This window comes from Eleutherodactylus coqui, chromosome 11 (genome assembly GCF_035609145.1).
Source record: "Eleutherodactylus coqui strain aEleCoq1 chromosome 11, aEleCoq1.hap1, whole genome shotgun sequence".
Classification (NCBI taxonomy): domain Eukaryota; kingdom Metazoa; phylum Chordata; class Amphibia; order Anura; family Eleutherodactylidae; genus Eleutherodactylus; species Eleutherodactylus coqui.
In genome coordinates, this window is record NC_089847.1 from 2,588,587 (window position 1) to 2,606,762 (window position 18,176).

The 18,176-nt window shown below is 47.5% G+C and overlaps 1 protein-coding gene across 1 annotated transcript in view; it reads left to right on the forward strand.

Moving 5' to 3' along the window:
• Positions 1-18,176, forward strand: part of LOC136581653 (meckelin-like) — a 72,768-nt gene that overhangs the window by 9,826 nt on the left and 44,766 nt on the right. The window contains exons 6-16 of the mRNA XM_066582276.1: positions 24-56; positions 1,753-1,815; positions 1,951-2,051; positions 2,135-2,231; positions 2,449-2,526; positions 2,606-2,671; positions 10,435-10,576; positions 10,656-10,773; positions 10,847-10,937; positions 11,278-11,334; positions 12,813-12,911. Coding sequence (XP_066438373.1) covers positions 24-56; positions 1,753-1,815; positions 1,951-2,051; positions 2,135-2,231; positions 2,449-2,526; positions 2,606-2,671; positions 10,435-10,576; positions 10,656-10,773; positions 10,847-10,937; positions 11,278-11,334; positions 12,813-12,911 — 945 coding nt within the window. The remainder of the gene's footprint in view (positions 1-23; positions 57-1,752; positions 1,816-1,950; positions 2,052-2,134; positions 2,232-2,448; positions 2,527-2,605; positions 2,672-10,434; positions 10,577-10,655; positions 10,774-10,846; positions 10,938-11,277; positions 11,335-12,812; positions 12,912-18,176) is intronic.

Sequence of the window (18,176 nt, forward strand, 5' to 3'; positions counted from 1 at the left end):
ACTCCTCCTTCATCTCTCTGCAGAGCGGAGGCCTCTGTCTTCCCGTCCCCAAACAGGTAATGCGATATTTACACACGAGGACGATGCAGCGCCGCTGCTCATGCGTGATGTCACATGTCTGTATCTGCTCCGCAGCTCGTGCGTGATGTCACATGTCTGTATCTGCTCCGCAGCTTGTGCGTGATGTCACATGTCTGTATCTGCGCCGAGGCTCGTGTGTGATGTCACATGTCTGTATCTGCGCCGAGGCTCGTGCGTGATGTCACATATCTGTATCTGCGCCGCGGCTTGTGCGTGATGTCACATGTCTGTGTCTGCGGCGCAGTTTGTGCGTGATGTCACATGTCCTTTTCTGCGCCGCAGCTTGTGTGTGATGTCACATGTCTGTATCCGCGCCGCAGATTGTGCGTGATGTCACATGTCTGTATCCGCGCCGCAGCTTGTGCGTGATGTCACATGTCTGTATCCGTGTTGCAGCTTGTGCGTGATGTCACATGTCTGTATCCGCGCCGCAGCTTGTGCGTGATGTCACATGTCTGTATCCGCGCCGCAGCTTGTGCGTGATGTCACATGTCTGTATCCGCGCCGCAGCTTGTGCGTGATGTCACATGTCTGTATCCGCACCCAGCTTGTGCGTGATGTCACATGTCTGTATCCGCGCCGCAGCTTGTGCGTGATGTCACATGTCCGTATCCGCGCTGCAGCTTGTGCGTGATGTCACATGTCTGTATCCGCGCCGCAGCTTGTGTGTGATGTCACATGTCTGTATCCGTGTTGCAGCTTGTGCGTGATGTCACATGTCTGTATCCGCGCCGCAGCTTGTGCGTGATGTCACATGTCTGTATCCGCGCCGCAGCTTGTGTGTGATGTCACATGTCTGTATCCGCGCCGCAGCTTGTGTGTGATGTCACATGTCTGTATCCGCGCCGCAGCTTGTGCGTGATGTCACATGTCTGTATGCGCACCCAGCTTGTGCGTGATGTCACGTCTGTATCCGCACCCAGCTTGTGCGTGATGTCACATGTCTGTATCCGCGCCGCAGCTTGTGCGTGATGTCACATGTCTGTATCCGCGCCGCAGCTTGTGCGTGATGTCACATGTCTGTATCCGCACCCAGCTTGTGCGTGATGTCACATGTCTGTATCCGCACCCAGCTTGTGCGTGATGTCACATGTCTGTATCCGCACCCAGCTTGTGCGTGATGTCACATGTCTGTATCTGCGCCGCAGCTTGTGTGTGATGTCACATGTCTGTATCCGCACCCAGCTTGTGCGTGATGTCACATGTCTGTATCTGCGCCGCGGCTCCTCTTGCATTTTTCTTAAATTGGCCTATTTTTCTGTTTTGTCACCAAACAAAAAGGCGCTAATAACCGCACGCCGCATTCGCATATCTCCGACCCCGTGAGCACCCCGCTGACCCATCGCCTGCAACGGCTTCTCTTTCTGTCTCGGTGGCCATCATTCTATCAGAAATAAATAGCGCAGCCGGGAGGCGACACATCGCTCGTGTTCGCAACGGCAACGCATATCTCAGCTCTCCCGATACATTGTAACAACCCGCAGCTGTGAGACGTATTGGGTCTTATCTGTATAAACATTGAATGTTTCCAGTCACTGACAGCAAGCAAATACTGTAAATGATGAGAAAGGGAGAGACAAAATCAGAAGGGATCATTATCCAGTTATTTAGCTTTTGCACCTCAGCTTAGAGGAAGTGCGAGCTAACCGGTATCTGCCGCTGTATCCGCAGGACCTCGCGCCGGTGACGCTGTGGGAGTCTCTGTACCTCTACCCCAGTTATGTGGTGTGTCGGGTGAGTGATATAATTCCGTGATCTCTCATGGGTCCGCCGCACATTCAGAGGGACCCTCCTGAGTATATATGTTGGGGGGGCGGACATTTAGGGTATAGAGTGGCCTGCGGTGAGTAATCCCCCTGATCTTCTCAGGACTACAATAACGCGACCGCCTGCCAGGTCCTCGCTAATATGGTGATCATGAACGTCTTCTCCAGCAGCAGCAAAGCCTACGAGCTCTACAGCGCCATCCGGTGAGTGAGGGGGCTACCTGCCGTACCCCCAGTAATATAGTGTGGGGGGCACCTCCTGACTCGGTGTTGCTTCTTCTCTGCAGTCCTCCCGGGGTGTTCCTCCCACCTGTGATTTACAGCCCAGTGACCCCGCTGGGCAGCACCGCGCCGGCCAACCTGTCCTACCAGAAGAACGCCCGGGTGAGATATAAACAGTGCTTATAGTGTTAATATATCAGTTGGTCAGATGTTGGATGTGGATCCCGCCTGTGTGAGCGCACCCGCAGGGCTGCAGCCTCTGGAGGCAAACATACGAACTGTAAAACATTTCCATGCACTGCCAGCAAGCAGAGGTAGCAGGAGTGGTGATGTTCATTGTGCGTCCAGTCATGTTGGCTCTGGTTTCTATCCCTGGCAGATCCATTTCTGGTTGGCGAGGTACGACGTCCGTGGAAAGTTTTTGGACTGGGAGGTTCTTAAAGGGGGCACATTACAGGTGAGTCGCAGGCGGCACTGCAGTGGAGCCCCCCAGTGGACATGGCTATGACTGACCCCTCCCCTCTTCCCTCCCGCAGCTCTGTCCGTCTTCGCAGGACATCTTGGATGCTGCCTTTACATTTGGAACATTTTACAACTTGTCGGTGAGTTAGACCTCGCAGCAGGTAAGTCGCCTCCAACCAATCAGATGCTGACTGAATTAACGGGCAGGAATGCAGCTTCAAGACCTGCGCCGTTAGTGTCCGTCAGCGCGGTGTGTAACGGCCAGGGCCAAATAGTTGTGCAATCACTTTTGTTCTTTTTATGAAGCAGGTTAGCGGCGAGCCGACTGGATACATTGTATCGGCAGGTTTCCAAAAAAGTACAATGGCGATTGGATGACATTATTCCCCATAACTATATATTACACAATGCAGGACAGTGCTCCGATGCCAGAGGCTGTTCTGTATATATATATATATATATATATTACACAATGCAGGACAGCGCTCCGATGCCAGAGGCTGTTCTGTATATATATATATATATTACACTATGCAGGACAGCGCTCCGATGCCAGAGGCTGTTCTGTATATATATTACACTATGCAGGACAGCGCTCCGATGCCAGAGGCTGTTCTGTATATATATTACACAATGCAGGACAGCGCTCCGATGCCAGAGGCTGTTCTGTATATATATATATTACACAATGCAGGACAGCGCTCCGATGCCAGAGGCTGTTCTGTATATATATATATATATATATTACACAATGCAGGACAGCGCTCCGATGCCAGAGGCTGTTCTGTATATATATATATATATTACACAATGCAGGACAGTGCTCCGATGCCAGAGGCTGTTCTGTATATATATATTACACAATGCAGGACAGCGCTCCGATGCCAGAGGCTGTTCTGTATATATATATTACACAATGCAGGACAGCGCTCCGATGCCAGAGGCTGTTCTGTATATATATTACACAATGCAGGACAGCGCTCCGATGCCAGAGGCTGTTCTGTATATATATTACACAATGCAGGACAGTGCTCCGATGCCAGAGGCTGTTCTGTATATATATTACACAATGCAGGACAGTGCTCCGATGCCAGAGGCTGTTCTGTATATATATTACACAATGCAGGACAGCGCTCCGATGCCAGAGGCTGTTCTGTATATATATTACACAATGCAGGACAGCGCTCCGATGCCAGAGGCTGTTCTGTATATATATATATATATTACACAATGCAGGACAGCGCTCCGATGCCAGAGGCTGTTCTGTATATATATATATATATATATTACACAATGCAGGACAGCGCTCCGATGCCAGAGGCTGTTCTGTATATATATATTACACAATGCAGGACAGCGCTCCGATGCCAGAGGCTGTTCTGTATATATATATTACACTATGCAGGACAGCGCTCTGATGCCAGAGGCTGTTCTGTATATATATATATATTACACTATGCAGGATAGCGCTCCGATGCCAGAGGCTGTTCTGTATATATATATATTACACAATGCAGGACAGCGCTCCGATGCCAGAGGCTGTTCTGTATACATATATTACACAATGCAGGACAGCGCTCCGATGCCAGAGGCTGTTCTGTATATATATATATTACACAATGCAGGACAGCGCTCCGATGCCAGAGGCTGTTCTGTATATATATTACACAATGCAGGACAGCGCTCCGATGCCAGAGGCTGTTCTATATATATATATTACACTATGCAGGACAGCGCTCCGATGCCAGAGGCTGTTCTGTATATATATATATTGCACAATGCAGGACAGTGCTCCGATGCCAGAGGCTGTTCTGTATATATATTACACAATGCAGGACAGCGCTCCGATGCCAGAGGCTGTTCTGTATATATATTACACAATGCAGGACAGCGCTCCGATGCCAGAGGCTGTTCTGTATATATATATATTGCACAATGCAGGACAGTGCTCCGATGCCAGAGGCTGTTCTGTATATATATTACACAATGCAGGACAGCGCTCCGATGCCAGAGGCTGTTCTGTATATATATATTACACAATGCAGGACAGCGCTCCGATGCCAGAGGCTGTTCTGTATATATATATATTACACTATGCAGGACAGCGCTCCGATGCCAGAGGCTGTTCTGTATATATATATTACACAATGCAGGACAGCGCTCCGATGCCAGAGGCTGTTCTGTATATATATTACACAATGCAGGACAGCGCTCCGATGCCAGAGGCTGTTCTGTATATATATTACACAATGCAGGACAGTGCTCCGATGCCAGAGGCTGTTCTGTATATATATTACACAATGCAGGACAGTGCTCCGATGCCAGAGGCTGTTCTGTATATATATTACACAATGCAGGACAGCGCTCCGATGCCAGAGGCTGTTCTGTATATATATTACACAATGCAGGACAGCGCTCCGATGCCAGAGGCTGTTCTGTATATATATATATATTACACAATGCAGGACAGCGCTCCGATGCCAGAGGCTGTTCTGTATATATACATATATATATATTACACAATGCAGGACAGCGCTCCGATGCCAGAGGCTGTTCTGTATATATATATTACACAATGCAGGACAGCGCTCCGATGCCAGAGGCTGTTCTGTATATATATATTACACTATGCAGGACAGCGCTCTGATGCCAGAGGCTGTTCTGTATATATATATATATTACACTATGCAGGATAGCGCTCCGATGCCAGAGGCTGTTCTGTATATATATATATTACACAATGCAGGACAGCGCTCCGATGCCAGAGGCTGTTCTGTATACATATATTACACAATGCAGGACAGCGCTCCGATGCCAGAGGCTGTTCTGTATATATATATATTACACAATGCAGGACAGCGCTCCGATGCCAGAGGCTGTTCTGTATATATATTACACAATGCAGGACAGCGCTCCGATGCCAGAGGCTGTTCTATATGTATATATTACACTATGCAGGACAGCGCTCCGATGCCAGAGGCTGTTCTGTATATATATATATTGCACAATGCAGGACAGTGCTCCGATGCCAGAGGCTGTTCTGTATATATATTACACAATGCAGGACAGCGCTCCGATGCCAGAGGCTGTTCTGTATATATATTACACAATGCAGGACAGTGCTCCGATGCCAGAGGCTGTTCTGTATATATATATATTGCACAATGCAGGACAGTGCTCCGATGCCAGAGGCTGTTCTGTATATATATTACACAATGCAGGACAGCGCTCCGATGCCAGAGGCTGTTCTGTATATATATATTACACAATGCAGGACAGCGCTCCGATGCCAGAGGCTGTTCTGTATATATATATATTACACTATGCAGGACAGCGCTCCGATGCCAGAGGCTGTTCTGTATATATATATTACACAATGCAGGACAGCGCTCCGATGCCAGAGGCTGTTCTGTATATATATATATATTACACTATGCAGGACAGCGCTCCAATGCCAGAGGCTGTTCTGTATATATATTACACAATGCAGGACAGCGCTCCGATGACAGAGGCTGTTCTGTATATATATACTACACAATGCAGGACAGCGCTCCGATGACAGAGGCTGTTCTGTATATATATATTACACTATGCAGGACAGCGCTCCGATGCCAGAGGCTGTTCTGTATATATATATTACACTATGCAGGACAGCGCTCCGATGCCAGAGGCTGTTCTGTATATATATATATATTACACTATGCAGGACAGCGCTCCGATGCCAGAGGCTGTTCTGTATATATATATATATTACACTATGCAGGACAGCGCTCCGATGCCAGAGGCTGTTCTGTATATATATATTACACAATGCAGGACAGCGCTCCGATGCCAGAGGCTGTTCTGTATATATATATATATTACACAATGCAGGACAGCGCTCCGATGCCAGAGGCTGTTCTGTATATATATATATATATTACACAATGCAGGACAGTGCTCCGATGCCAGAGGCTGTTCTGTATATATATATATATATTACACAATGCAGGACAGCGCTCCGATGCCAGAGGCTGTTCTGTATATATATATTACACAATGCAGGACAGCGCTCCGATGCCAGAGGCTGTTCTGTATATATATATTACACTATGCAGGACAGCGCTCCGATGCCAGAGGCTGTTCTGTATATATATATATATATTACACTATGCAGGACAGCGCTCCGATGCCAGAGGCTGTTCTGTATATATATATATATATTACACTATGCAGGACAGCGCTCCGATGCCAGAGGCTGTTCTGTATATATATATATATATATATATTACACTATGCAGGACAGCGCTCCGATGCCAGAGGCTGTTCTGTATATATATATATATTACACAATGCAGGACAGCGCTCCGATGCCAGAGGCTGTTCTGTATACATATATTACACAATGCAGGACAGCGCTCCGATGCCAGAGGCTGTTCTGTATATATATATATTACACAATGCAGGACAGCGCTCCGATGCCAGAGGCTGTTCTGTATATATATTACACAATGCAGGACAGCGCTCCGATGCCAGAGGCTGTTCTATATATATATATTACACTATGCAGGACAGCGCTCCGATGCCAGAGGCTGTTCTGTATATATATTACACAATGCAGGACAGCGCTCCGATGCCAGAGGCTGTTCTGTATATATATTACACAATGCAGGACAGCGCTCCGATGCCAGAGGCTGTTCTGTATATATATATATATTACACAATGCAGGACAGCGCTCCGATGCCAGAGGCTGTTCTGTATATATATATATATATTACACAATGCAGGACAGCGCTCCGATGCCAGAGGCTGTACTGTATATATATTACACAATGCAGGACAGCGCTCCGATGCCAGAGGCTGTTCTGTATATATATTACACAATGCAGGACAGCGCTCCGATGCCAGAGGCTGTTCTATATATATATATTACACTATGCAGGACAGCGCTCCGATGCCAGAGGCTGTTCTGTATATATATATTGCACAATGCAGGACAGTGCTCCGATGCCAGAGGCTGTTCTGTATATATATTACACAATGCAGGACAGCGCTCCGATGCCAGAGGCTGTTCTGTATATATATTACACAATGCAGGACAGCGCTCCGATGCCAGAGGCTGTTCTGTATATATATATTGCACAATGCAGGACAGCGCTCCGATGCCAGAGGCTGTTCTGTATATATATATTACACAATGCAGGACAGCGCTCCAATGCCAGAGGCTGTTCTGTATATATATTACACAATGCAGGACAGTGCTCCGATGCCAGAGGCTGTTCTGTATATATATATTACACTATGCAGGACAGCGCTCCGATGCCAGAGGCTGTTCTGTATATATATATTACACTATGCAGGACAGCGCTCCGATGCCAGAGGCTGTTCTGTATATATATATATATTACACTATGCAGGACAGCGCTCCGATGCCAGAGGCTGTTCTGTATATATATATATATTACACTATGCAGGACAGCGCTCCGATGCCAGAGGCTGTTCTGTATATATATATTACACAATGCAGGACAGCGCTCCGATGCCAGAGGCTGTTCTGTATATATATATATTACACAATGCAGGACAGCGCTCCGATGCCAGAGGCTGTTCTGTATATATATATATATTACACAATGCAGGACAGTGCTCCGATGCCAGAGGCTGTTCTGTATATATATATATATATATTACACAATGCAGGACAGCGCTCCGATGCCAGAGGCTGTTCTGTATATATATATTACACAATGCAGGACAGCGCTCCGATGCCAGAGGCTGTTCTGTATATATATATTACACTATGCAGGACAGCGCTCCGATGCCAGAGGCTGTTCTGTATATATATATATATTACACTATGCAGGACAGCGCTCCGATGCCAGAGGCTGTTCTGTATATATATATATATTACACAATGCAGGACAGCGCTCCGATGCCAGAGGCTGTTCTGTATACATATATTACACAATGCAGGACAGCGCTCCGATGCCAGAGGCTGTTCTGTATATATATATATTACACAATGCAGGACAGCGCTCCGATGCCAGAGGCTGTTCTGTATATATATTACACAATGCAGGACAGCGCTCCGATGCCAGAGGCTGTTCTATATATATATATTACACTATGCAGGACAGCGCTCCGATGCCAGAGGCTGTTCTGTATATATATTACACAATGCAGGACAGCGCTCCGATGCCAGAGGCTGTTCTGTATACATATATTACACAATGCAGGACAGCGCTCCGATGCCAGAGGCTGTTCTGTATATATATATATATTACACAATGCAGGACAGCGCTCCGATGCCAGAGGCTGTTCTGTATATATATATATATATTACACAATGCAGGACAGCGCTCCGATGCCAGAGGCTGTTCTGTATATATATTACACAATGCAGGACAGCGCTCCGATGCCAGAGGCTGTTCTATATATATATATTACACTATGCAGGACAGCGCTCCGATGCCAGAGGCTGTTCTGTATATATATTACACAATGCAGGACAGCGCTCCGATGCCAGAGGCTGTTCTATATATATATATTACACTATGCAGGACAGCGCTCCGATGCCAGAGGCTGTTCTGTATATATATATTACACAATGCAGGACAGCGCTCCGATGCCAGAGGCTGTTCTGTATATATATTGCACAATGCAGGACAGTGCTCCGATGCCAGAGGCTGTTCTGTATATATATTACACAATGCAGGACAGCGCTCCGATGCCAGAGGCTGTTCTGTATATATATTACACAATGCAGGACAGCGCTCCGATGCCAGAGGCTGTTCTGTATATATATATTGCACAATGCAGGACAGCGCTCCGATGCCAGAGGCTGTTCTGTATATATATTACACAATGCAGGACAGCGCTCCGATGCCAGAGGCTGTTCTGTATATATATATTACACAATGCAGGACAGCGCTCCAATGCCAGAGGCTGTTCTGTATATATATTACACAATGCAGGACAGTGCTCCGATGCCAGAGGCTGTTCTGTATATATATATTACACTATGCAGGACAGCGCTCCGATGCCAGAGGCTGTTCTGTATATATATATTACACTATGCAGGACAGCGCTCCGATGCCAGAGGCTGTTCTGTATATATATATTACACTATGCAGGACAGCGCTCCGATGCCAGAGGCTGTTCTGTATATATATATATATATTACACTATGCAGGACAGCGCTCCGATGCCAGAGGCTGTTCTGTATATATATATATATATTACACTATGCAGGACAGCGCTCCGATGCCAGAGGCTGTTCTGTGTATATATATATATTACACTATGCAGGACAGCGCTCCGATGCCAGAGGCTGTTCTGTATATATATATTACACAATGCAGGACAGCGCTCCGATGCCAGAGGCTGTTCTGTATATATATATTACACTATGCAGGACAGCACTCCCACGTCAGAGCTCTCTTCTGCTTAGTGTGGGGCGCACACGCTGCATGCAGTAATCGGGTGCCTCTGTATAGCATTGTATCATAGTGTTATATCATATACTTAGAATTCCAGGATTATCCCAAATGATGTGGAACCCCCTGAACTCCCCTCCAGTTTTGTTACTAATCATCCTGACGGCCATCTTTATGTGTTTGTGTTCAGTTATTCCACAACGCGCGCCCCGAATAAATAGAATGGGGGTCAGGGAAATTGGTTTGGAGAGGGTTAAAGGACCGGATCGCTCATCGCTTAAGTGTCCGACAGTCTCCCATGTACAAGGGCCCGTAGTCAGCAGCCTGAGATGGCTGGTAACAGGGAACAATAGCTTACATAGTCTCTTCCTGGCCTGAAGTGGCTGATAACAGAGGAGAATAGATTGCATTCAGCTACAGTAGAGAGAGCAGCGAGGTCTCTGTGGCAGAGCTGACCGCTAACGTTGCTGCTTCATGTCGTCCGCAGTGTTCGCTGCCGGTGGCCGATCTCTTCCGGAAGGTTCCGGAGCCCGTGTTTTACGAGTTGTTCCTGCAGTACAGCGCTGGCAGCGGTGCCACCTTGCTCTGGCCGGTGCCCGTGTGGAATGCCAACATCAGAGGCACCGGGGGTATGCTGCTACAATCAGTCTGGTGACATACACAACATGGCGGCCGGCGGTATTCCGCTAACATCATCTGCTCTCCCAGGGACTCTCGGTGCCAGCGCCCTGCGGAGATTCTTCTTGGTTGACGGCATCTCCTACAGAGGGGCAAACCTCTCCAGTGACCCCACCTATGTGACCGTCGCCACCAGCCTGACCCTGAGGTGATATCATGACAAGCGCCCCGAAAGAGCTGCGCCCGCCGCCAGCACTAATCACATGACCTCTCCCTTACAGCGTGTACCTACCGCTCAGCCCCCCCAGCAGTGAGCCCCCCATACAGCTGACTGTACAATACGAGAGGCGGAGTCTGCAGGCAGCAGCCCAGGTACAAGGTGCCACTTCCCATAATGCTTTGCTCTGAGCCCTCATTTTACTCCCCAACTTTTTGACTTGTATGTTCCTAAGTTACATCTTGTACTCCAATCACATCCAGAGCTGCATCTGACCAGTACTGTGACAGAAGCATGCTGGGTGATGTAGTGCTTATGCATGAAATATACAGCACTACAACTCCCACCGTGCGCCCCAGCGGGTCATGTATTATAACATTCTGCCTGCAGCTCTGGCTGTGATCGGAGTAGAAGAGTTCATCCAGGGGGCTCCGATATCTCTACTGACTTTCTTATGGTGTTCTGACCGCGGCCTTTGTGCTTGATTCCCATCAGGTTTCCTTTGCCGTCACGTACGCGCAGGGCGAGGGGACGAATAAACTGGACACGGTGGTAAGTGACGCCATCTTTACAGAACACAAAGACGGGAGGGAATTTATGAGGCTGAAACTGCTGTTAACCCCTTAAGGACCAAGTGCGGTATATATACGGCGCTCGGTCCGGGGCTTTAACCCCTGCTGATAGCGGATGTACGGCGCAGGATTAAAGCCTCCGCTGCTGCAATCAAGCAGGAACAGGTCGGGCCTTCAGCTGTCAGACACAGCCGGGACCCGGAGGAGAAGGGAGAAGCTCTAAAAAGTGCAGGTATTACTTCCCCTATGTGACCCGGCGATCACGAGACCCCCGGAAGCCCCCTGTCACAGCAGAGCTGCAGGGTCCCTGCAGACCCCAATCAGTCACTACTGGGGGCTCCTATGAATGCTCCAGATACAGTAGAAAAGTGGGGAAAAAAGCCCAGGTGAGCGAGCGACCCCCAGAGGCCTTCGATGACGTCATAGATGGTAACAAAAATAGGTAAAAAAAACTACAGAATAAAGTAAAAATATATACAAAAAGAGGAAAATGACCCAAAGCCGTACAAGTTATATATCAACATGAGAAGCCCCTCCCATATTTCATGTTAACGTAAATATACTAATTTTAAGAAAACTTTTTTTTTACGTTTTTAACCTCCCAAAAAAGGAAAAAAAGTCAGTGAAAAAGATCTAAAAAAATGGCCCTGTGCGCCGCAGAAGAAACGCCACAAAAATGGCATTAGTAGGAAGCAAAATGGGGCCGTAGAACCACCAGATGGGGAAATCCATGAAAAGTGCCTGGTCCTCGAGGGGTTAATACAGCCCACGTTTTGGTGCTCCACTGGGGTGAACAAGTTGCACCTTTTTTAAGTTTAATGCAGTGGGCGTGGCTTGTGGGGGTTACAAGGGCGCAGCGGCCCGACAGTCGAAATAAAGGATGTCAGAAATCTAGCGCAGCTCCTAGTTGTAGATCCTCGTGTAGGCGCTCGCGCGGCCCCGGAGGCCCCTGATGTGCGCAGAAGCGTGCGCCTCCGTTCGCTGCGTCGGCCCCCGCCGGGAGCTTCATAACTTCTATCCAGAGTTTGTTTTTTTCGTGAAAACTAAAATCCCAATTTGTTGTATAATCTACTTTGATCGTTGCTTGCTGTCAGTGAATGGCAGCATTCTTCCTTACATCCAGAGGCTGGAGACCTGTCCTGGCCTAGTCATTCTCCCAGCTGAGGGTTTGTTGCACTATGATCTGTCAGGTTGCCATGTCCCTTCTGTTTGTTACAATGTATCATTCTGGAGTCCAGGAGCTTTGTATCACAGAGGATTGTCCAGACTGGATGCATTGTAACAAACCCTCAGCTGGGAGAAATGTTAGATTTTCAGCCTCTGGATGTAAATATTCATTGAGAGCAAGCAGAGTTACTGTACACGTTTGGTTGCAGCCATAATCTGCACTAATCCCAAAGAATCCTACAATGTGAAACCTTTCATTCTGTTTGTGTCCCTCTGACTCGTCTTCCTCAGATCGCCATCGGGGTGTTGGGCTCCTTGGCCGCCTTACTGGCCATTTTAGAGACCAGCAGTTGGCTGCGGAGGTCTGGGCAGCAGAACATTGGCATTCTGGTAAGTGTAGAGCCGCTGCTGACAGCCCTCGGATTCTAGACTGACTCAGCAGCACTACCTCTGCTACCTGTCAGCTCTGCCTTCACTGTGCAGTTGAGTCAGTGATCGGTCGATGAATTAGTTGGTTGTTCAGTTGCTGCACCTAATGAATAATCGGCCGCTGTAAGCAGCCAGTATGAACAGTGAATGGACGAGGCGGCTAGAATGATCCCCGGATCGCTCCACCTCCATTCACTAGCCATGAGCTTTCCTGTGTAGAAGCATCGGATATGTTCAGTTCTAAAGGTTTGTGTACATTAATTCCATAATGTATCTCTACGGCATCCCACCGACCACTAGGGGGAGCTCACTCTATACAGATATATACAGCCACCACTAGAGGGAGCTCACGCTACACAGATATATACAGTCACCACTAGGGGGAGCTCACTACATACAGATATATACAGCCACCACTAGGGGGAGCTCACTCTATACAGATATATACAGCCACCACTAGGGGAAGCTCACTACATACAGATATATACAGCCACCACTAGGGGGAGCTCACTACATACAGATATATACAGCCACCACTAGGGGGAGCTCACTACATACAGATATATACAGCCACCACTAGGGGAAGCTCACTACATACAGATATATACAGCCACCACTAGAGGGAGCTCACTACATACAGATATATACAGTCACCACTAGGGGGAGCTCCCTACATACAGATATATACAGTCACCACTAGGGGGAGCTCACTACATACAGATATATACAGCCACCACTAGGAGGAGCTCACTACATACAGATATATACAGCCACCACTAGGGGAAGCTCACTACATACAGATATATATAGCCACCACTAGAGGGAGCTCACTACATACAGATATATACAGCCACCACTAGGGGGAGCTCACTCTATACAGATATATACAGCCACCACTAGGGGAAGCTCACTACATATAGATATATACAGCCATCACTAGGGGGAGCACACTACATACAGATATATACAGCCACCACTAGGGGGAGCTCACTACATACAGATATATATACAGCCACCACTAAGGGGAGCTCACTACATATAGATATATACAGCCATCACTAGGGGGAGCACACTACATACAGATATATACAGCCACCACTAGGGGGAGCTCCCTACATACAGATATATATACAGCCACCACTAGGTAGAGCTCACTGTATACAGATATATACAGCCACCACTAGAGGAGCTCACTACATACAGATATATATACAGCCACCACTAGGGGGGAGCTCACTCTATACAGATATATACAGCCACCACTAGGGGGAGCTCACTACATACAGATATATACAGCCACCACTAGGGGGAGCTCACTACATACAGATATATACAGACATCACTAGGGGGAGCTCACTACATACAGATATATACAGCCACCACTAGGGGGAGCTTACTCTATACAGATATATACAGCCACCACTAGCACTAGGACACTCTATACAGATATATACAGCCACCACTAGAGGGAGCTCACTACATACAGATATAGACAGCCACCACTAGGGGGAGCTCACTACATACAGATATATACAGCCACCACTAGGGGGAGCTCACTACATGCAGATATATACAGCCACCACTAGGGGGAGCTCACTACATGCAGATATATACAGCCACCACTAGGGGAAGATCACTGCATGCAGATATATACAGCCACCACTAGGGGAAGATCACTACATACAGATATGTAGATCCACCACTAAGGGAATCTCACTACATACAGATATATACAGCCACCACTAGGGGGAGCTCACTACATACAGATATATACATCCACCACTAAGGGAATCTCACTACATACAGATATATACAGCCACCACTAGGGGGAGCTCACTACATACAGATATATACAGCCACCACTAGAGGAGCTCACTACATACAGATATATACAGACATCACTAGGGGGAGCTCACTACATACAGATATATACAGCCACCACTAGGGGGAGCTCACTACATACAGATATATACAGCCACCACTAGAGGAGCTCACTACATACAGATATATACAGACATCACTAGGGGGAGCTCACTACATACAGATATATACAGCCACCACTAGGGGAAGATCACTGCATACAGATATATACATCCACCACTAAGGGAATCTCACTACATACAGATATATACAGCCACCACTAGGGGGAGCTCACTACATACAGATATATACATCCACCACTAAGGGAATCTCACTACATGCAGATATATACAGCCACCACTAGGGGAAGCTCACTACATACAGATATATACATCCACCACTAAGGGAATCTCACTACATGCAGATATATACAGCCACCACTAGGGGAAGATCACTACATACAGATATATACAGCCACCACTAGAGGAGCTCACTACATACAGATATATACAGCCACCACTAGGGGGAGCTCACTATATACAGATATATACAGCCACCACTAGGGGGAGCTCACTACATACAGATATATACAGCCACCACTAGGCGGAGCTCACTACATACAGATATATACAGCCACCACTAGGGGGAGCTCACTACATACAGATATATACAGCCACCACTAGGGGGAGCTCACTACATGCAGATATATACAGCCACCACTAGGGGAAGCTCACTACATACAGATATATACAGCCACCACTAGGGGGAGCTCACTACATGCAGATATATACAGCCACCACTAGGCGGAGCTCACTACATACAGATATATACAGCCACCACTAGGGGGAGATCACTACATACAGATATATACAGCCACCACTAGGGGGAGCTCACTCTATACAGATATATACAGTCACCACTAGGACTAGGACACTCTATACAGATATATACAGCCACCACTAGCGGTGCTCACTCTATACAGATATATACAGCCACCACTAGGGGGAGCTCGCTCTATACAAATATATACAGCCACCACTAGGGGGAGCTCAGTCTATACAGATATATACAGCCACCACTAGCGGTGCTCACTCTATACAGATATATACAGCCACCACTAAGGGGAGCTCGCTCTATACAGATATATACAGCCACCACTAGGGGGAGCTCACTACATACAGATATATACATCCACCACTAAGGGAATCTCACTACATGCAGATATATACAGCCACCACTAGGGGAAGCTCACTACATACAGATATATACAGCCACCACTAGAGGGAGCTCACTCTATACAGACATATACAGTCACCACTAGGGGGAGCTCACTACATACAGATATATACAGTCACCACTAGGGGGAGCTCACTACATGCAGATATATACAGCCACCACTAGGCGGAGCTCACTACATACAGATATATACAGCCACCACTAGGGGGAGCTCACTACATACAGATATATACAGCCACCACTAGCCAAAGCTCACTACATACAAATATATACAGCCACCACTAGGGGGAGCTCACTCTATACAGATATATACAGTCACCACTAGGACTAGGACACTCTATACAGATATATACAGCCACCACTAGAGGGAGCTCAGTCTATACAGATATATACAGCCACCACTAGAGGGAGCTCACTGTATACAGATATATACAGCCACCACTAGGGGGAGCTCACTACATACAGATATATACAGCTACGACAAGGGGAGCTCGCTCTATACTGTTATATACAGCTACCACAAGGGGAGCTCGCTCTATACAGATATATACAGCCACCACTAGGGGGAGCTCACTACATACAGATATATACAGCTACCATTAGGGAGAGCTCAGTACATACAGATATATACAGCCATCAGTAGGGGGATGCTCACTACATACAGATATATACAGCCATCAGTAGGGGGATGCTCACTACATACAGATATATGCAGCCATCAGTAGGGGGATGCTCACTACATACAGATATATGCAGCCATCAGTAGGGGGATGCTCACTACATACAGATATATGCAGCCACCACTAGGGGGAGCTCACTACATACAGATATATACAGCCACCACTAGGGGGAGCTCACTACATACAGATATATACAGCCACCACTAGGGGGAGCTCAGTGTATACAGATATATACAGCCACCACTAGGAGGAGCTCACTGTATACAGATATATACAGCCACCACTAGGGGGAGCGCACTACATACAGATATATACAGCTACCATTAGGGAAAGCTCGTTCTATACAGATATATATACAGTCACCACAAGGGGAGCTCGCTCTATACAGATATATACAGCCACCACTAGGGGGAGCTCACTACATACAGATATATACAGTCACCACTAGGGGGAGCTCACTACATACAGATATATACAGCTACCATTAGGGAAAGCTCGTTCTATACAGATATATATACAGTCACCACTAGGCGGAGTTCACTCTATACATATAGCATATATTGTATTTCAGCCGCACTTTAGTAGCGGTATGCGATTCCAGCGACCTCATTGGTTGTTTGGTACACATCCCCCTTTGGAGATGTGCACCAGTGCTACTTCACGAGACCCACTGGGGTTTAGGGTTGGCGTTTAGGGGTTAGGGTTTGGGTTTAGGGTTAGGGTTAACGGTTAAGGTTTAGGGTTGGGGTTAGGGTTAGTTGCCGACCCTCCTACAGCCCTGCTGCTGCTTATTTAACGGGCCGGCCACTCATGCACATCTCCAAAGGGGGTGTGTACCCAACAACCAATCAGGTCGCTGGAATCGCTCACTGCTACTGAAGTGCGGCGGAAATACGAAATATGCTTACAGATATATACAGTCACCACTAGGGGGAGCTCACTCTATACAGATATATACAGCCACCACTAGGGGGAGCTCACTCTATACAGATATATACAGCCCAATCTGTCCCCAATACGCTCTCCATAGTGATGACTGCAGAAAGAGAAGTCCTTTCTCGTCTGTATCATTGGGGGACACAGCTTTAACCTTGGGGTATATAGCAGCTGCTAACACTAAGCAGACAACGAGTTGGCTCCTCCCGCTTGAGAGACACGTGCCCTGTGCGCTCTACATGCAGTACAAGATTGCATCCAGCCATGTTCAGACTGGTGATCAGCAGTACTCCGGGCTTGCTGACATCTGTAGTTCCTCCCATATGGAAGGAGTACTGTGCACAGAAGATCTACGGACACATTGCTCCTCTTCTCTGCTACAGAACGGGGGAGCCTTACCTAACGGCCAGCTCCCCTATGGTGGCCGCGTGCAGTGTCCTTGTGGGCAACTTTAGTGCTTTCCCCGCTTACAGGATGAGACGTGGGGCCGCCCAGAGCCGCATACTATGTGGAA